Raw genomic sequence first — 21,597 nt, forward strand, 5'->3', positions numbered from 1 at the left:
TAGTATATGAAGGGAGAGGGAGTTCCAGGCCAAAAGGAGCCTGTGGCTTAGGGGGTCGGTGTTGAACTTGGTAAGATTGAGGGTGAGTAGGTTGGTCGTGGAGGGGCAAAGTATGTGGTCTGGGTTGTAGTAGGAATTGAGGGGGCAAGAAAAGTGAGTGCTGTAAAGCCAGTGGTAAGGAGTTTCTGTTTGAGGTGGATGTGGATGGGCAGCCACTGTTATTATTATTACACCATATTTGCACTCAATAATTGCCCCCACCACATAATTTCCTCACCTGGATTTTTCAAGAGGAAGTCAAAGATGATTTTTTGTAGCACAAATTGTAAGTGTGACAACAGCCAAACCAGGGTAAGACGAGAAGGGTCAGACTGCTATGCAACACGGGCAAGCTTCTGCCTAGGAGGAGGAGGGAGGCAGGCTCTGGGCATTAAATCATGGTGTGCCTATTGTATATGACCTTGAGGAGAGGGCAATAGAAGTAAGACAGCCTTAAATGCCCTCTTACCTTTCTTTTCCTTCTCCCCTCCTTTCCTTCTCTTTTTTCTTCTGCTCCCATAATTGCTAGACTTAATTCTTATATGACCTCCTTGTACTATCCCCACCCTCCTGTTTTTATGTGGCAAAAGAGTGGAGCAATCCTTGAAGGTAGGGGTGGTGTCTACCTATTTTGTTGTACTCTCCCAACTGCCTAGTAAAGCACTCTTCATGCAAGCACTCAATAAATATCACTGATTGAGTAAATATGACCCATGAGTACTAGCAATAGAATTTAGTATTAATATTTATAATTTAAATGTGTAAGTTGTATTTAATGGAATTAGAATTGTATAATCTAGTGGCATTTAGTTATATCATTTATAATTTCCTGTTTACACATGGTAATGCCCCAGTTCATTTATAATGTGTCCATAAGGAAAAAAAGTGTATTTTGTTAAGGGTGGCTGTTCAACTGGGATGTGTACACGAAGAGCCTGGACATAGACTTGTCCGATCCTTTTCTACTTTTGTTCTTAAATCAGTAAATTTTGCCTGATTGGATCCTCTATCGGACCCTGCTGTCTGGTGGCTTTTTTAAGGGGTATCTAGCAAGTAAGACAGTACACGTGTCCCAGATTGGGGAATTCCACTAGTGAGAAAAAGACCTTATTTGCACAGTTTCAAGAATTTTTTAATCAGTGGAATTTATTCAGTGCTTACTGTGTGCAGAACACTGTACTAAGTGCTTGGGAGAGTACAGTATAACAGTTGGTAGAGATGCTTACAGTCTAAAGGGGGAGACCGATTACATATATGTACATAAGTGCCATTGGGGCTGATTTGTAGGGTTAATAAAGGGTACAAATTTAAGTGTAAAGGCAGTGGAGAAGAGACAGCAAGTAGGGGATTTTAATAAACTTTGAAGCTGGGGAAAGTGTCAGATAGGAAGGGGGAAGGAGTTTTAGGCAAGAGGCAGGATGTGGGCAAGATGTCAGAGACAAGAAAGATGAGATTGAGGTACAGTGAGTAGGTTGGCAGCAAAGTGAATGTGATGTGTTGTAGGAAATTAGAGAGGCAAGATAGGAGGGGACAAAGTGATTGAGTGCTTAAATCCATCGGTCAGGAGTTTGGTGCACAGGTGGATGGGCAGCCACTGGAGGCTCTTGAGGAGTGGGGAAACATGGACCGAATGGTTTGTAGAAAAATGATCCTGGCAGCAGAGTGAAAGCAGAGGCATATCCATACCATTCCTAGTTTGGGCAGTGGCTAGCGAGTGGAAGGCAATCTGCAACAAGTCAGAATTCACCTGTACTGGGCAGCAGCGGCATGGGAGAGAGTCGAGGGTGGAGACTCAAGGTTACTGCATGGAAGGAGGTGATGGCAAACCACATCTCTATTTTTAACTAGTAAATTCTGTGGATGCACTATCAACATGATTGGACTTGGAGGTGGGGCGTTTTGAGAGAGACGTGTCCATGGAGTCGCTCTGGGTCGGAGACGACTCGACAGCATAAGACAAGACAAGACAACAGAATGAAGTATGGACTGGAGTGGGGAGAGACAGGAGGCAAGGAGGTTAGCAAGGAGGCTGATGCAGTAGTCAAGTTGTGATTGCATAAGTGCTTGGATCAGTATGGTAGCAGTTTGGAAGGAGTGGAAAAGGGTAGATTTTAGTAATGTTGTGAAGGTAGAACTTACGGGATTTGGTGACAGATTGATTATGTGGATGGAATCAGAGAGATGAGTGAGAAAATTGCCAAGGTGAGACAAGGAGGATGGTGACAGTGTCCATAATGATGGGGGAAAGGGTTTGGGTAAGAAGATGAGGAGTGCTGTTTTAGTACAGACGTCTTATCAATTGTGGTAAAACTGGTTTAGTAGGATATCAAAATGAATTTCCTTTACCGAAGAAAAACTTGATATTTGCAAAGGAGCCAAAACCTGTTCCTCTTCAGTGGAGGAGGTAAACTCCGGACATCCAGCCGATCTGCTAGCTGATTCAAATCTGGGAATGTAGAAAACACAAACAAGACTGCCCAGCACCCCTTTGCTTGGCTTGCCTTGTGCCTAGAAGGAGCATGCGAAGAACGTGCAACTGAGGGTAGAGGGGGAGGGGAGTGGTGGTGGTTGGGGGGTGGAGGGTGGCGGTGGCAGCTGCTGGTGCTAGGCAGAACAGGGATGATTGATTGGAGAAGTGAAAGAAGAGGAGGATAGAAACGGTGAGGATAGGGCTGCTCTCATTCAATTGTGTTGAGCACTTACTATGTGCCGAGCACTGTATTAAGCGCTTGGGGGAGTACAGTAGAACAATAAACAGGCACAATCCCTGCCCTCGAGAGGGGAGGCATGGGCCTGTGTATTCATTCAGTAGTATTTATTCAGCGCTTACTATGTGCAGAGCATTGTACTAAGCGCTTGGACTGTACAGTTCGGCAACAGATAGAGACAATCCCTGACCAATGATGGGCTCACAGCCTATTTGGGGGAGACAGATGGACAAAAACAAGACAACATAATCACGATAAATAGAATCAAGGGGATGTACACCTCATTAACAAAATAAATAGGGTAATAACAAATATATACAAATGAGCAAAGTGCTGAGGGGAGGGGTGGGGGAGGAAAAAAATAATATTGGTATTTATTAAGTGTTCACTCCATGCAGAGCACTGTTTTAAGCTCTGGGGGAGATAAAGGGTAATCAGATTGTCCCACGTGAGGCTCACAGTCTTAATCCCCATTTTATAGATGAGGTCACTGAGGCACAGAGAAGTGAAGTGACTTGCCCACAGTCACGACAAGTGGAGCTGGGATTTGAACCCATGACCGCTGACTTCCAAGCCCAGGCTCTTTCCACTGAGCCACGTACTCTTTCTCTGAGCCGGTGATGGTGGTTGGAATGGAAGAGCTAAGAGCTAACAGCTGGTCAGCTGTTGAAGTGGTGAACCAACGGAAAGACCCGCTGTTATATTGAACCGGGCCTAAACCAAAATTTTTTGAATCTATGGTGTTTCACAGTAACCTGGACTTCACCGACACTGTCCTTTTCTGGTTCTCCTCCTATCTTTCTAGCTGCTCATTCTCAATCTCTTTCACGGGCTCCTCCTCTGCCTCCCACCCTTTGTGGGAATCTGTCAAGGCTCGGTTCTGGGTCCTCTTCTATTTTCCATCTAAACCTGTTTCTTTCTGCAACCTGCTGTAAATGATCAAAATCAAATCACAACTCATCTAGCAAACTTGATGGTTATGCTTTGCATCCTTTAAATACTGAACAGTAGTTTAGGGACAGTGATCACTGCAGTATGTAACATTGAAAGGGATTTCATATATTACTAGCCAGCGTTTCTAGGATGGATCCTAATTTATAAATAAGTGTATGGGGAATCATAACCCATAGTATATCCACATTTTCAAGGAACATAGCCTCATAACCCTTTGTATTAACCTTGACCTTGTAAAAGTAATTCTGGTTAGCCTGTGCACTCATTCACTGCTTATATTATTTGAATTGGGACTCGAAATAGTTGCAGTCCTAGAGACTATTGAGTTAAAATATTGTCAGAGTTGTTTGGGGAATCGTGTCATAATCAAACTTTGATCATGAACTCTATATCTCTCTCTTTCCCCATCCCCAAACCTTCACCAATATAATTTTGAGATAACTTTGTAAAGACTATGCATCTTGTGGTTCATGTTGTAGCAAAAAATGTTACCATAATGTAAAAAAACCTTAATAATCAAATGGCATTTAGAGTTCATCTTTGGATTGTGCCATAAACAGCTGCTGAACCCACTTAATGGTGTGTGTTCTTTTCAAATTGGTGAATAATGCAGTTGGAGACCTTATTGGAGGCTCTGACTCTAACAAGAAAAATGCAGTGGAACTAGACTCATTTTCGTATGTGCTCCTTTTGACTTCCTAATATCCACTGAGTAAACTGTCTTCTGGGCACTAAAAGACAACCTGGGCATCCTATCCTTATGAACTGTACTATAATGGCATTTTGTGTCCATGAAAGATTGGGTTTGGGATTTGGTTCTTCAGATACCAGATCTAAAGGGGGGAAAAAAAGCAGACTCTTTATTTTATTTTTTTTTTAACAATCCCAGGACAAATTTAACCAGAGCACATAAAATATCAGGCATGTTTTAGAGCAAGTTTGTGTTTGAATTAGGGCTTGTAGCATAAATACAATTAAGTAAATGGCTCCTAAACTGAATTTTGGCATGGAAACCTCTAGAAATGAATAGTTGTTCAAAAGATCCGGGGAAAAAGTTAATTTGGTCAAAGACTGGGGGAAAGAGAAATGCACCCCCAGTTTAGCATGGGAGTCAGAAGGTTTAGGTTCTAGTGCCAGCTCCACCACTTGCCTTCTGTGGGAACTTAAGCAAGTCACTTAACTTTTTCGGGGCCTCAGCTTCCTCATCTGTACACTGGGACTTAAAAATAGCAATGCACTCAATAAATGCCATTATTATTTGTGTAGTCACTTAATGCCATCACAGTTGGGTGGTGCAATCAGACTTAATTATAGGATCCTTATTTTGTATGTTACCTTATTTGTGGTGGCCTCTTAATTGTAACAACATTCCTAAACTATTTGTCTTGGGACTTATTTGTCCCCTGCACTCCAAGAAATGCGGTGCCTGCCTCTCCCCTTCATAGGGTTTGTCCCAGCTTTCTGGCCTCATGATGATCTAGTCTGAGCCGTAAATACGGATGAACATTCCTCAGATCTCTTTATCTGAAGGATCCATTTTGTTTTCCTTCCTGGCCCTCACCCCTAGTTTCATTGACTCAGTCCCACGGATCGAAAACTTTATTTTCCTGCTTTGTTCCTTCCTTCCCTCTAGTCTTCTCCCATGGCCTCTCTGACCCCTCTTTGAAAATAAAGCTACAAACAAAGGCAGGCAGGAGGGAAGGAAGTGGTTCTAATGAGCCAACCATCCAACAGCTGTTTAGAGGTTTAGTGTCCTTACCTAAGAACTCTCCCATAGACCCCTTCCTTTAGTTCAGTGTGTGAGTGACAAGCACTGCCTCAGCCTTATGTGTGAAATGCCACTGCTCAGTGCCCCAAAGCTACCCTGGGAGAGAGCATTTCATGTGTGCACCAACCTGTCAGAAAGCCCTGGGGCGCAGTCTATACTGAGGAGTATTCCTGAATATCCTTCATACTGGTAGTGCTAGCTGTTGTCCCCCCGCTTAGACTGTGAGCCCCATGTGGGACCGAGATTGTGTCTGACCTGGTTAATGTGTGCTGACCGCAGTGCTTAGAACAGTGCTCAACACATAGTTTGTGCTAAAAATACAATTATTTTTATCATCATCATCATTTGGAAGCTAGTATTCTGTTCACCAAATGCCACGAGCTCTGCCACAGCCCTGATCCCAGTTGATTTCCAGTCCCCTCTGCTGGCTAGAAGCAGTGGGACAAGATTGTTTTCCGATCGGGGGCAGTACTAAAACAGAACTCTGTTCTTAGGCTCAGTTAATATTAATAGGTGACTACATGTCAACATGTTGACCCAACTGGGGAAGGAGCTGCCTACCTTTGACTGCTGGGATCCTAGGGCTAGGTGGATATTTGAGTTTACTTGGCTTGGCTTAGTTTGGGAGTTCAGGAGTAATATTTACCTTGTCTCTTAAATCTCTTTCCTCCCCACCCACTATTTCTTATAACCAGGGTTTTTCTAGCACGATTCTAGCATGGAGACTGCCAGAAAAGGTGTCTGGAACAAGGAGCCAGGTCAGAGTGGGGGACTTGTCCTTATGAGTCACGGGCCTGGGAGTCAGAAGGACCTGGGTTCTAATTCTGGCTCCACCACCTGTCTGCTGTGTGACCTTAGGCAAGTCACTTAACTTCTCTGTGCCTCAGTTCCCTCACTTGTAAAATGGGGATTAAGACCGTGAGCCTCACGTAGGATGTGGACTGTGTCCAACCTGATTAGCTTGTATCTATCCCAGTGTTTAGTACAGTTCCTGGCACAGACTAAGCACTTACCAAATACCATATTAACAAAAAATAAAAAGGGAAGCCTATAACTGGAACTTCAGCTGTGACTTTTGAACTCTGAGCTCTGAAAAGCCCAACACTGTTTCTTTTAGCCCCAGTACTCTCCAGCTCTGTGTGGTTTTCAATTTTTTCAATTTATTTACATCCTCAATCTTTAAACTGTTTCTGTATTTTTATTATTTTACCTTTTCTTGTGTGCCTGTCTATAGTCCCTTCTTTCCACTTCACAGGTTATGAGCCAGTTGAAGGCCAGGAACTGGGTTTCAGTTTCACCCCTGTATTCCTCTTGACTGTAAGCTCGTTGTGGCCAATTCTTTGTACTGTTCTCCAGCAAGTGCTTAGTACAGTGTTCAGTACATAGTAAGGGCTCAGTAAATACCATTGATGATTCCTTTCCAGCGCTCAGTAAGTGCTTTGCTCACAGGCATTTAAGAAATACTAGTACTACTACTACAAGGGACTGATTATTCAGGCAGTGGGTTACCTCCTCCTCCTGGCTGCCTGCCTGCCTTTGGGCTACTTCCCTGTTCAGGAATCCTTCCCTGGTAGGTGGGTAGGATGAGATTAAGCTCAAACAGTTCTGATGAAGGGTCACAAGGGGAGTAGGCTAAAACTAAGGCCCATAATGACTCAAAAACAGCACTGTGGGTTTGTTCTTGGTAACTTCAGTATCCTTTGACACTGCTGATAATTGAACCGGCTTCATAGATACGGCCCAGAAGCTTTTCCTTTTTGTCAGAGGCTTTTATTAAGTGTCTAATGCACAGAGTGCTGCCCTTAATTAGATACAAGTGTCACAGGCAAATGTTAAAGTACACAGAGCGGGAATAGTTGCAGAAACTAAATAAAATCACTTACTCTACAGGTGGGAATAAGGTCAGTTCATTTGAATGAGTTAATGGATGAAGAGGGAGCTGGGGACAATGTACAGGGGAATTGTCACCCTCTTAGATACTTAGGTTAAGTGGGAGTCATCCTTATTCCTTGTTTCCACTTAATTGGAAGACAAGGAGATTAGTTAACTGATTCAGGTGTTGTCATCCAGGTTTAAGACCTGATTCGGGTCTGGGGTCTTATGGCGTAGTGGGTTGGAAGTAGCAAAGGTCCCCCCCCCACACCCCGTCTTTCCCTGGAGATCAACTCTGGATCTGTGGGGGGGCAAGCGGATCTCCACTTGAGCCAGGCTGGTACCTTGTCTCAGCATTTATGTTCAGAGACATCACCTTTTGCATGTCAGGTTTCCTTTCCTCCGTCGCCTGTTAGCAGACCGAATGGTCCCAAGGTTGTGAAGGAGGATCCCCCCATTCCCATTCCTCTTCAGCGTCTGTGGGATCCCTGGTGTGGTTCAGTGGACTGGCTGATTTCGTGGCCTTTTCAGGACAGTATTTCCCTGCTGATCCTCCAGTGGCATTTTTAACTAAGACCAAGGAGACTTGTTTCTCTGATGGAAGACATCTAACCTGGAGCTCTGGAAGGCAAGCGGAAGTGAATCCCACCTATTGCCCTCCCCCCGCCCCCACTCTAGCCTGTCAGCTCATGGTGGACAGGAATGTATTTGTTTATTATATTGTACTTCCCCAAGCACTTAGTACAGTGCTCTGCGTGCAGTAAGCGCTCAATAAATATGATCAACTGACCTCGGTCCTAACCTTAACCCTGCCACTTTTTTTTTTAATGGTATTTACTAAGCCTTTACTATGTGCCAGGCATTGTATGAAACACTGGGGTAGATTCAAGCTAATCAAGCTGGACACAGTCCCTGTTCCATATGGGGCTCACAGTTTTAATCCCCATTTTATAGAGGAGGTAACTGAGGCAAGGGGAAGTTGAAGTGACTTGCCCGAGATCACACAGCAGACAAGTGGCAGGGCCGGGATTAGAACCAGGTCCTTCTGACTCCCAGGCCCATGTTCTGTTCACTAGGACCCACTGCTTCTTCAAGTCTGTTGTGTCACCTTGGACAAGTCACTTAACTTCTCAGTTCCGCAGTTTCCTCAACTGTAAAATGGGGAATCAATCCCTCCTACACATAGACTGTGATTCTCATGTGGGACTGTGTCTGACCTGATGAGTGTGTAGAACAGTGCTTGACTCATAGTAAGCACTTAACAAATATTATTATTATTAGCAATAGTAATAATAATAATGGGTTCATTGAGCGAGACTGTAAATTCCCTCAAGGATGGGAACTGAGTGGCTCTAGCCTCTCCCTTCTCCACTTTTATATTGTACATTGCTTCATGAATTGTTTTCTGGAAGCCTCCCTCGGCACGTATTTTTCCCCTTCTCAAAACCCTCCCCATTGGCTTCCCACCCTCTGCACCAAGCAAAAACTCCTCACCACTGGCATCAAGGCTCTCCACTAAATTCCCCATTTTCCACATCTGCTCTCTTCACCTGTTATTCCCCTCCTCATTCACTTCATTCCCCTCCCGGCAAGCTAACCTAACTGTACTCGCTCTCTGCTCTTTTGCCTCCATTACTTCACTCACACTGTCCCCCGTTCTATCACTCTCCTTCCTCCTCCCTAACCTGTCAGAGCACCCGGCTTTACCTTTTCAAACCCCACCTCCTCCAACAAGTCTTCCCTGCTCATAATAATAATAATGTAATAATAATGATGGTATTTAAGCACTTATTATGTGCAAAGCACTGTTCTAAGTGCTAGGAGGGATACAAGGTGATCAGGTTGTCCCACATGGGGCTCACGGTCTTAATCCCCATTTTACAAGTGAGGTAACTGAGGCACAGAGAAGATAAGTGACTTGCCCAGAGTCACACAGCTGACAAGCGGTGGAGCTGGGATTAGAACCCAGGACTTCTGACTCCCAAGCCCGGGCTCTTTTCATTGAGCCACGCTGCTCCTCATGTGCTTATTATTTACTTACTATGTTATCAGCACTGTTCTAAGTGCTCGGGAGGATACAAGATAATCAGTTCTCTATGGGCAGGAATGTGTCTGTTGTTATATTGTTCTTTCCTAAGCGCTTAGTACAGTGGTTTGCACACAGTAAATGCTCAAATATGATTGCATGAATGAATGAATGAAGGTCAGACACAGTCCCTCTTGCACACAGAACTTACAGTCTAAATAGGGGTACAGGTATTGAATCTCCATTTTACAGAACTGAGGCACAGAAATCCATTCAATTGTATTTATTGAATATGAATGTGACTTGCCCAAAGTCACAAAGCAGGCAGGTGATGAAGCTGGGATTAGAACTCAGGGCCTCTGATTCCCAGGCCCATGCTCTATCCACTGGGCCACACTGCTCCCCAATATCCCAAGATGAACAAATCCACCAGCTGTTTCTAGTGCTTCAGTAATTATTTTTACCCATCCTCAGCCCTGGTACATATATTTATTCAAGGATACATTCAATTACTTGAATGCTAGAGTTGTAAATAGTTTCATGTCTTTCCCCTAAATTGGAATGTAAGCTCCCTGTGGACAGGGAATGTTTCACATCTCTTAGTTGCATTTTCTCAAATGCTTAGTACAGTGCATTGTATCCAAGGGGCACTCAAATGCTATTATTACTTTGACAGTTTGTTCCCAAGTCCCTACTACAGTTCTCTGCACCCTGTAGGTGTTCACTTGATGATGGTGATGTTATGGGGGCGAACTTCAGGTGCTGTTTCAATGATTTCTCTTAGCACGAATCAGTGGGAATGACTGGACCGTATTTTTACAGAATGTTGGTACTGAGACCAGAGTGACCCTGCAGAATCCCACATCAAAGAAAACTTAAGTTGTACACTCCCACGTCTGACGCGGTGGCTGTGTCCGGACATGTAGGCATGCTGTCAGACAATGTTCCCTAATTCTGCCCTGACGTTTTTGCCTAAAATGCATGCACAGGGAAGACATGCTTTGTAGAAGAACTGGCTTTAGTGTTAAAGCTCTGGAAGTAGAGGAGCAGGGGCACAGTGGCAGTGTTCCAAACGTGTGACTTGTGGATTGCATTATTGGCTATCTGGACAGTAGGGCAAATTTGAGAAGCTGAAATTGTTTCACAGATTGTACAAGCCTTAACACCTACCAGAATGCTCTGTGCCCCTCTTCACACATTTCTTCTCTTTTCTCCCTCAATCCGTCTGTAAAAGTGCCTTAAAACTTCTAACAGATGGCACGGAGTGGAAGAAAATCAGTTGGTGCAGGGAGGTTCTGAGTGACTAAGCTGGTTCATTTGGGGATGGAGGAGGAGGCCAGCCCCTCCCCTTTCCTGGCCTCTGGGGCTGTAAGTCACATTGCTTCTGGTTTGGAGATGGCTGCAGGAGATTCTGATACGTGGCATCGTCCAGGCGGGTCATGTTCTCAAAAAAACTTGTTGTTTCTTCCCATCATCTTTGCTTCAGTAGGACTTTTTGTCTTTTAGGCGCACCAACAGAGCAGAAAAGCAGACCGGTACTTAGCAGCAGGGAAATTTGAAGAGGCTATTTCTTGTCACAAAAAGGCAGCCGGTGAGTATTCTGGGAGACTGTTGATCACTAGCTTTAGCTAACTTGGGTGTTTCACTTCCCTTGCATGTTCTTCTAACCATCTTTATTTAGAATGGGAGGGAAAGATTCACCACATCAGTTCTATCTTCTGCTAACCAATGACAACTCTGCTGAAATCCTTAGTAGAAACAAGTTCTCCTGAACCTGTTGCTCCTATAAAAAGGAGCATGCCATTTCCACTCAGCTACTGCAATAGGATAGTGGGAGCTGGAGCTTCAGTAGCAGGTAACTTGGGGGCTTTGGAGTTTTAGGTAATAATAATAATAATTGTGGTATTTGTTAAATGCCGATTATATTCCATTCACTATACCAAACGTTGAGGGAAGTATGAAATAATCAGGTTGGACACAGTCCCTGCTAACAGTCTAAAAAGGAGGGAGAACAGGTATTGAATCCCCATTTTACAGAAGCGGAAACTGCGAAACAGAGAAAGTGACGATGAAGCCAGGATTAAAACCTAGGTCCTTTGACGCTCAAGACATTGCTTTGTATACTAGAACCCACTGCTTCTATGTAGTGGCATTGAGTCCTGAACAAATTCAAGTCACCAAGTTTTGTTAAAGAGTTCCCCAAATCCCTGGTACCTGTTATAATTGGTATTTCCTTAGGGCCTTTGACCTTGGCTTTGGCCATGTTGTCCTCGCCCAGCACCATTCACAGACACAGAGAAGCAGTGCAGTCTAATGGAAAAAGCACGGGCCTGGGGGTCAGAAGTCCTGGGTTCTAATCCCAGCTTTGCCATGTGTCTACTGTGTGACCTTGGGCAAGTCACTTGGCTTCTCTGTGCCTGTTACCTCATACTTAAAATGGGGATTAAGACTCTAAGCCCTTTGTGGGATAGGGACTGAGTGCAACCTGATTATCTTGTATCTACACTAGTGCTTAGTACAGTGCCTGGGGCATTTTAAGCACTCAACAAATACCATTTTTAAAAAAAAAGGCCAGCTAGGTGGCTGTTGCCAGTCTTCTGTATTCTTCCTGGCAGGAGCAAATTTCGGTCTGCAGGCTTTGCTCAACAAAAAGGTCCAGTTGTTGAATCTGGACAAAGGTCCCAGAGGAGTGTCCTCCAGATTTGAGATTTCCCCCCAAACCACATTCTCTTTGTTTTGATGCCTGTCTCTCCCTTCTAGACTATGAGGCTGTTGTTGGCAGGGATTGTCTCTATTTTTTACTGAATTGTACTTTCCTAGCACTTATACAGTGCTCTGCACACAGTAAGTGCTCAATAAATACAATTGAATGAATGAATTTCCCCACCCTGTACAGAGCGGGGAATAAATCAGTGGTATTTATTGAACACATACCATGAGCAGAGCACTGTACTAAGCACTTGGGAAGGTATAATACATTCAAGTTGGTGGACATGATACCTGCTCACAGGGATCTCACTCGGAAGTGTCAAGTGCTCTGTAGTCAGTAGGAACGGAAGGCCTAGGACTCTATTGCCCAGGGCCCTGCACTGTCACACTGCAGTCAGATCCATGGACACTCACACTTGGTTTGGGGCTCTCCTGGGCAGCCTTTCATCCGGGGCCTGCGACTCTCAGCAGCAGCTCACACCCATGAAACGAGGCAGCAGGCCGGCCCTAGTAGGGTCAGCTGCCGTCCCTCCAAAGGAGCCACCCACTGCCCGTCCCGATACTGGGCCCCACTCTACAACCCTCAGTGAGGTGGTGTTGGTGAAAAGTGCCCTGTACCCCTGCACCGCTGAGTGCTCTGGAGATTGGCTTCCAGGGAATGACTCAAGGTCCGCTCTGCTCCAGCAAGGAACTTTCTCCCTCCAGTGGAGCCACTCACTTAGGTTTCAGGGGAGCCCTGCACAAGCAGAAGACTTGTGCAAATACAACTTAGTATTCTCTGATTTAAAGACAGAAATTGTGCTTTAGGGAAAGTAATTCCATCAGTTGTATTTAGTGTATTTTGTATCCTAGTGGATAGAGTACGAGCCTGGGAATCAGAAGGACCTGACTTCTAATCCCGACTCCTCCACTTGTCTGCTATGGGACCTGGGGCAAGTCACTTCACTTCTCTGCGCCTCAATTACCACATCTGTAGAATGGGCATTAAGACTGTGAGCCCCATGTGGGCCATGGACTGTATCCAACCCGATTACCTTGTATCTACACCAGTGCTTAGCACAGTGCCTGGTACACAGTAAGCACTTAACAAATACCATAAAAAAGCACTGTACCAAGCACTTGGGAGAAAAATCCTATTGCAGTTTTTGAGATTTGCTTTCTCTGTAAAAATACCCTGTAATGTTTAAACTAATTAACTGAACAGTATTGTTTAACATGAATACCAAAGTGATCACTGGAATGAAATCTGCTTCAGAAAGTTTTAACAGCACATAATAATTGCAACTCTTGATACGGTGGTAGCACCTTTAGAATAGAACAATCCCCATGACACAGATGACTACGTTGCCAGGATGGCCTGTCTAAACACTGGGTGGCCCATGACCCCCTTGCATCTATTAAGAACTGCCAGTGTTGTGGCCCTTTTTCCTGGGAAGTTTTTAACTGAGTGCTCCCTTCCCCCCACCCTCTGGAATTAGTTCAGGACTAGGTCTGGGGAGTTAGAAGGAACAGAGCATCTCTGACTAATCTTCTGCATTAAGCCTTAAAAGTTGAAGCTGTTTTCATGGAATTTACAAAGTGGTTCAGATTGAAGATAGGGAGGGGAAGGTTTTCCTTTCCTGCAGGGTGGTTTGGGATTCTGTAGTGTGATGTTTGCAATGGATGGAACCACACATCTCAACGTTTCTAAAAGTGGGAGGTGCGGGAGGATCTTCAGGACCAGAAGGAACAGGCTGGGGAAGAAGATAGTATAATTGAAAAAGAGGGAACTGGAAATCGGGGTGGGGAGGTGGAACAATGTTAGTAATATTGTGGTGCCGAAGAAGCCTAAGTGGGGAGGGGAGGGGAGAGGGACAAAGTAAGAATAAAAATGGAAAGAGGCCAGGATGTGAAACCTCAGGGGCCAAGGGGTCATGCAAAATTTTCCATTCATCAGAGTGGAGAAAGGTTACCTTCCTTTCTCCACTTTTACTTGGTGGAGGGCTGTGTGTAGGGGGTGGTGGGAGCTGACCCTTTTATGTCCCAAATGAAAACTATTAGACTTGGAAGCATAGGTAGTATGGATCAGGGTTATTTATGGGGTTTACCCAAAGCTGGGATAAAGTGCTAAAGATGGGGAGCAACCTATATTCAGAGCAGTATAAGGGATAAGAAGGTTAAGGGGGACCAACCAGATTCCATTTGCTAGCTCTGTAAACACCTTGGTCACCATAGCAGACCTAGATTCCCAAACAAAAATAATGGCCAAACTCACCGTTTAACCAGTATTACAGCTGGAGAGAATATCAGTGGAGAGAGAATACTGAGGCTTACTGGATGATACTTAAAACAATTGAGGCTTAAATCTGCAAATGCAAATCTTGATTGATGGAAAAGCCCCTTTCATGTGCTCAAGCTTATAGAGCAGCCCTGAACCTAAGGCTTTTGCTTGGGGAAAAGGGTGGAAAAGGCTTAAAATGGAAATAACGCAAATTAGTTCATCCTAACCCTTTTAGCATGGGTTCTGATTAAGCAAAGAGAAATACCTCCCCACACAGAAAACTTCTAACCAGGATCCAGGCAGGAGCAGAGGAGGGAGCGGCCTTCAGGGGCTTCTCTTGAGGCAGTCACTTAGCAAAACTCAGGACTACCTAGAGGTGGGGTGGAGTTGAGCCCCCCCCCCCCCCTCCAGAATGTCCCAGTGACTTCTGGAAGGAACAGGTAAAGTAGCCCCTTGGGTCATGTCATTTTCTTTTACTCTTCCCCTTCTTTGTAATTCTCTTGTTAGCTTTCAGTCACACCTGTCTAAAAGATTTTTATAGCTGTGGCTGTTATCTAGCCATCAAGCATTTGGGCCTTGGGTTCACTATTCCTTTCTCCAATCTGCCTCTGGGGCTGCTCACACCTTTAATCAATCAATTATATTTATTGAGTGCTTACTGTGGGGCAGAGCACTGTACTAAGCACTTGGGAGAGTGCAAAGAATTACAGAGTTGATAGACCTACTACTTTCCCACAGTGAGCTTACAGTCTAGAGGGGGTAACAGACATTAAGATAAACAAATTACAGATATGTACATAAGTATTGTGGGACCAAGGGGGGGTGATGCAATCCCAGGATGCGAATCCCAATGCAAGGGTGACGCAAAAGAGAATGGGAGAAGAGGAAAATGACTTAGTTGAGGAATGCCTCCTAAAGGAAATGTGTTTACTGGAGTGTGGGGTTCACCTACAAATTGACAAGAAAACTCCATCAACCTCCAGTGAGTTCAGCCCCAAGCCTCAGTGGCCATATCCAGAACATTCAAGTATATGATTGTTTTAGTCAAGAGTAGTTGTGTCCCTAGCTCACTGCTGGTGGGCAGGGCAGACCAGAGAGCAGGAGGAAACTTGATTTAATGTTCCGAAGAAAATCACATTAGAAGACAGGATGGAAAAGACTCCTGGCCCACTTCAAGAAGGAATTTAGCAAAGTTGGGAAACCCCATTAGTTGCACATCTGGGAGTAAGTTTGCATACTCTGAATAACTCCTGACCTCCAAATGAGTTCAATGTGATTGCTTAAATGTTTTCCACCCAGCCAGCGATCAGGTGAAGAAACCCAACTTTTTTTTATGGTATTTGTTAAATGCCGACTTTGTGCTTGGCTCTTTGCTAAGCCCTGGAGTAGATACAAGCTAATCAGCCTGGACACAATCCATGTCCCAGATGGACTCACAGCCTTAATCCCCTTTGTACAGATGAGGTAACTGAGACACAGAGCAGTTGTGACTTGCCCAAGGTCACCCCAGCAGGCAAATGGGAAGGTTGAGATTGGGGAGGTGTGAGGAGTGGCAGTTCTGATTCTTTCCAAATTTTGGATTCCTGATGTTCCAAAGAACTGGTCTATTCCCAGTTGGGATGCCAGCTTTTTACTTGAGCAGTCAATCAAGCAGTGGTATTTTTGAGCACTTACTTTGTGCAGAGCACTGTAATAAGCACTTGGGAGAATGCAGGGATGGACTGGGGGTGGTGTTAAAGGGTGGGGAACAGAGGATACAGGGAGACTGGAAGGGGAAGCCAAGGAGAGAGTAAAGGGAAAGGTACATAGCCTCCACCGCCACACTCTTTCCACCTTCTTTTATCCCTGTTGCCTCTAGCTACGTGGCAACAGCTATGGGGCCAGACCAGAACAGACCTGCTGAACTGGGTAAACTGACCCCATGGGGGTCACACAGTTCCACAGGGCCACCGGAGTCTCACCCCCAAGCTGTTTGAACGGGCCCGGGCCAAGTCCCTTGTTTGGCTTGTTTCTTCCAAGCTCTCAGGCTGCACTGGGAGAGAAGCCACTGGCCCAGTCCCAAAGCCTGCTGGGGGTTAGAAGAACCCGGCTGGGCTGGGCTGCAGGGTTCTGCTGGTAGGGGGCAAGTGCGGCCTAGTGGGAAAGAGCTCGGACCTGGGAGTCAGACGACCTAGGTTCCAGTCCCAGCTCTGCCAGTTGTCTGCTGTGTGACCTTAGGAAAGTCACTTCAGTTCTCTCTGCCTGTTACCTCATCTGTAAAATGAGGATTAAGATTGTGAGTCCCATGCGGGATATGGACTGGTTCCTGCCCGATTAGGTTATATCTCACCACTTACAGTGCCTGGCACATAGTAATCACTTAACAAATACCACAGAAACCCCCCAAAAACTGCCATGGTGGCTCCCCTTGTGCCCTTTTCCTGTGCTGTGGGATTGGCTAGCTCCAACTGCTGCTTGGCCCAAAATGCTGTAGCTTCAGTTCCAAGATTCAATCAGCCCCCTTGTCCCCGGGGGCTGGTGCACAAGGTCCACAGATTGCCCAAACCAAGTCCTGCTTAGCGCAGAGTCCTTTAAAGAGCCAAGGAGCAGGGGGCAGCCCCTTCCCTGCCTGGTTCCTGAATCAACTCTCAAACCTAGTTTGGGTTCCCAGCCAGCTGAATTCCAGAGCGGCAACTGAAGCTGGGGGAGGTTCATTGATAGACTGACTTCCAGGCAGCGTGCTAGAATTCGAGGGTTCGAAATAGGTTGTTTATGTAAGCGGTCCACCTTGAGCCCTTCACTGAGGGTGGTAGAACAAGGGCACTGGATTTCTCCACAGGTTTTGAAACTTCCTTGGACATTCTCTTGGAGAAGCAGTGTGGCTCAGTGGAAAGAGCCCTGGGCTTGTGAGTCAGAGGTCATGGGTTCTAATCCTGGCTCTGCTGCTTGCCAGCTGTGTGACTTCGGGCAATTCACTTAACTTCTCTGTGCCTCAGTTACCTCATCTGTTTAATGGGGATTAAAACTGTGAGCCCCACATGGGACAACCTGATCACCTTGCATCCACCCCAGAGCTTAGAACAGTGCTTTGCACATAGTAAGTGCTTAACAAATACCACCATTATTATTATTATTATTATTCTCTGTGTTCTTTTTTAAATAACGCTTTTGCCAGACCTTTTTAATAATGTTGGTAAGTGCTGTGCCCTTCATTGTTAAATCCATAAAGTTTGCATCCTGGAACTTCCCAGAGCACGGTTTACTGGACAGCCAGGGCCTGCCCCCTTCCCCGGGAGGCACACAGTCAATTGTGGCTGCCGTCCACCCTTTCCAGGTTTCGTCCCATAGCGTTCTGGAGCTGCCAAGAAATGTTAGCCATCTTTTTTTTTTTCTCTTGCATGGCTTAATTCACAACCCAGGAGACAACCCTACCTGCGGAGTTTTGGATGGTATGAGGCAGTGTGTTGCCTAGGGGACTTTCATTAGCTTCCCTCTGGAGGGCACCTGAGCCTTCACTTCTCTCCTCACCAGCCTGGCAGAGAGAAGCCTAGTGCTCCCATCTGAGACTTCTTCACTCTTCTGCTGCTGCTGTCCTTCCTGACCTCTGGCCCGCCCAGGGGAGGGGGAGGGGCAAGTTTGAGGTAACCACCTCCATTTTGGAGAGACCAGGCATGTGTGTCGAAGAGTCTGGGAGAGGACATGGAGAAGGGAAGTTAGTTATTGACACTTGCCTAACTTTGAAATGCCAAGATGCCTGCTGTAACCCATCTCTCCTCTTGTGCAGCTTATCTCTCAGAGGCCATGAAGCTGACACAGTCCGAGCAGGTGAGCGTCCTCCCTTCTGTCACAAATGAATGTTTGGGGGTTTCTTTTCAATGGGAGAAGCAAGAGAGTCATTGGAAGAGTACAAGTTTGTCCCAAACTTTACTACTGTAGAAGTGATCTTAAAAAGCCACACTGGACACAGGTGTAGCAAAATTGAGGGAGCCCAAACAGTCAGTTGCTCTGAGGTGATTGTTTTCTTCACAATAAGCAAACGCCCAGGAGCATTTCATTGGTATAATGAGTTTCTGCCCCAAAGCAGTAATTTGCTCTAATCAGCTGTCAAAGACACAAGGCCCTTCATGCTTAAACAAAAGCCAAGGAGGAACTTGGAAGAAGAGAATGTGACAACCGCGTCCTGGCTAAAAAGTTGTTCTTTTCTCTCTTCCCCTTGGTAATCTGGATTTTTATTCTCCAAATTAAATACATACCTTAGATTCATTCATTCATTCAATAGTATTTATTGAGCACTTACTAGGTGCAGAGCACTGTACTAAGCGCTTGGGATGAACAAGTCGGCAACAGATAGAGACAGTCCCTGCCGTTTGACGGGCTTACAGTCTAATCGGGGGAGACGGACAGACAAGAACAATGGCACTAAACAGCGTCAAGGGGAAGAACATCTCGTAAAAAACAATGGCAACTAAATAGAATCAAGGCGAAGTACAATTCATTAACAAAATAAATATGGCCATTCCCTCATTTTACTAAGCTGTCAGAGGTTGTACCTATTTTACTAAGCATTTGTTCTCCACTGCTGCCTGGTGCAGACAACCCCAAACCATGGCATCTCCTGTGGGCTGGTAGAGTGGTGCAGTGTGGGTGGGGAGTGCCAGTCACGGCTCTGGAAGCACATGTCGGGGACACATCTTAGGGTGAGGTGGCCTGGCAGTTTGAGTTCTTCTGGGGACGAAGTTTCAATAGATGCTTGTAAATTCAAAGTAGTTTCTCTTCTGCCCCAGCAATCCAGGGGCCTTGTTTTCCTTTGATAATAGAATTTGGTTAATGCAAATCAGGTTTTTCCAGGTTATGGGGAGAAGGAAGAAGCAGGTAGGGACTCCCGCAGCAACTCTGTAAATGGCTTTGTCTCCCTCCCCAGGCTCAGCTGTCCCTGGAATTACAGCGGGACAGCCACCTGAAGCAGCTGATGCTGATCGAGGAGCGGTGGAAAAGGGCAAAGCGTGAGGAAAGGCTCAGAGTGCAACACACCACTGACAGGGAGGCGGCCGGCCCTCTACAGGCATCTCCCAAAGCCCCTGCCGATGATGCCGAGGGTCCTGCTGGCCCCAGGATTCCCAGGCGCAGCCCCTCCATGGAGCGACGCCTACCGGAAATTCAGGGCATCTTCGACCGGGACCCGGACACGCTCTTGTTTCTGCTTCAGAAAAGGAAAGAACCGACCGAAACGTGTATTGGAAGCAGAGCCCCGAAGGATGACAAAACCATCATAGAAGAACAGGCCACCCAAATCGAAGACCTTAAACGGCACGTGGAGTTTCTCGTGGCTGAGAATGACAGACTAAGGAGAGAAAACAGGCAGCTGAAAGCGGACAAAGCCAGACTCCAAAAGGCTCCCCGCGACAAGGAGCTGGAGGGAGATGCTGATTTTGTGGAGAAGTCCGAGTTGTGGGGCCTTCAGCCTCAGTCCGAAATGGCCACGGCGTCCTCAACGTGGCAGAAATTCGCTGCCGCAAACACGGGGAAGGCCAAGGACATTCCAATTCCCAATCTTCCTCCTTTGGACTTTCCGTCTCCGGAACTTCCTCTCTTGGAGCTGTCTGAGGATATCCTGAAAGGACTGATGAACAGTTAAGAGCCATAAGTCAGTGAACACAGCAAAAAGGGAAAAAAAAAAACAAACCTGGGGGAGAGCTCTGACCCCGCATCTACTGGAGTGTAGGCGTGGCTGAGGGTTGGGAAACTGTGACTGCGAAGGACCCGGCTGGAGCCCAGGACACCAGAGCTGGCCTGGCCCGAGCCCTCGCCGACTCTCCAGATTGCAAACCAAATGACTACCTGGAAACCATCTGCAAGCAACCATTTTCCTTCTCTTAACTTCAGGGTTTTAAAGGCTGTTATAAATAATTAATCTTTCATGCCATAAAGGATAATGCAGCCCTAATGAAGATCGGAGCCCAACCAGCTGCCTGCTGGAAGAAAGACACTTCCAGGCATGCAGCACCGGGGGCGGGGAGGGGTGTGTGCACAGTTCGCCAGTTCAGATGTGGCCCCACGGCATTTGAGGGGCACCTGTACATGCCACACTTTGCACTACTCTTAACATAATGTTAACCTCAAGACCGTCAGAAATATTTAAGTTTTCATTTTTTGAAGGAACCAAATTATTAGTTTTGCTATTTTAAAAAAAAAATCCGTTTACATAATTAATCAGGGTGCATTGTAAGTTTTGACTTGTTTGCTGTATGAGAAAAGTTATGCATCATTTAAGAAAAACTACTCAAGGAGCTCTCTGCTCATTCTCAATGGTGCATGAGTGAAAGTAATGCTAGTTGACAGTATTGAGGGTAAGAGATCAATAAAATAATTGTGTTTTATGCCTTGTTGGATCTGATTTTGCAGTTGGAAACCAAGTTCTGAATCTACAAGCTTGTTGTGAGTTGGGCCACCTTCTGACCACAGTGGAAGTGGGAGTTAGTGACTGTTGACCAGAGGGGGACAAAAGGCTTTGTTTCCCATGAAGCAGTCTTGGTGCAGCGCCATGGGACTGAGGTGGGGAGGTCCAGAAGAGGCTCAGTTCTCTTTCTCTCCCAGAGCACTTAGGCAAAGGAGCACGGCTCCGGTGAGAAGTGTTGAATGTGGTTTTGAGGAGCTGGAGGAATGTCCTGTGGGTACCTGGCAGAGGTAGATTTCTTTTCTGGTGCAGCTCCAGGAGGGACAACTGCATGATTTGACGACTCGGCTGGGAACGGCTCTTCTCCTCTGTCTTTCTGTCCAAAACCAAGTTGAAGTGAAGGAAGGGTAAATGTCTATTAAAGAGAGAGAAGCCACTGAGTGGTCCAGGCCCCAGATCTCTGTTTTTACCAGTTGGCTGCTGGAGACAGTGGGATGGAGACAGGCCGCTGAGCCTCGTGGCGACTGAGGACCACTGGGTGGCTGCAGGAAGCAATGCTGTACTAGCCATATTACGGTAGGGTGATGGGCTTGTAGCTATCCCCCGCCTCACCTCAGAAAGGAGACTTCGCTATCACCGTAGACTCTGCTATTCAGTTCTCCGGCCAGGGGGCCGGCCAGTCGAAGAGGCCAGTGTATTTGCTGGGTACCACCAGAAAGGAAAGGAAAAACAAACACTAGAGTGTTTTCTTCCAAGCACTTAATACAATGCTTTGCACTCAATAAACACCATCAACTGACTGATTACGAATGATCATTCAGCCACAGTATAAACCTGTGATGAGTTTGCCTTGAAGATCTTGGAAATTAGGCTAAAGAACAAATGAAT

At 45.9% G+C, this 21,597-nt stretch overlaps 1 protein-coding gene across 1 annotated transcript in view; it reads left to right on the top strand.

The window, feature by feature from the left end:
- NRBF2 (nuclear receptor binding factor 2) overlaps positions 1-20,692 on the top strand; it is a 34,197-nt gene extending 13,505 nt beyond the window's left edge. The window contains exons 2-4 of the mRNA XM_029060875.2: positions 10,874-10,958; positions 18,100-18,140; positions 19,237-20,692. Coding sequence (XP_028916708.1) covers positions 10,874-10,958; positions 18,100-18,140; positions 19,237-19,950 — 840 coding nt within the window. The 3' untranslated portion in view covers positions 19,951-20,692. The remainder of the gene's footprint in view (positions 1-10,873; positions 10,959-18,099; positions 18,141-19,236) is intronic.
- Positions 20,693-21,597: the final 905 nt, after the last annotated feature.

The sequence above is a fragment of the Ornithorhynchus anatinus genome, chromosome 3 (genome assembly GCF_004115215.2).
Source record: "Ornithorhynchus anatinus isolate Pmale09 chromosome 3, mOrnAna1.pri.v4, whole genome shotgun sequence".
NCBI classification, from domain to species: domain Eukaryota; kingdom Metazoa; phylum Chordata; class Mammalia; order Monotremata; family Ornithorhynchidae; genus Ornithorhynchus; species Ornithorhynchus anatinus.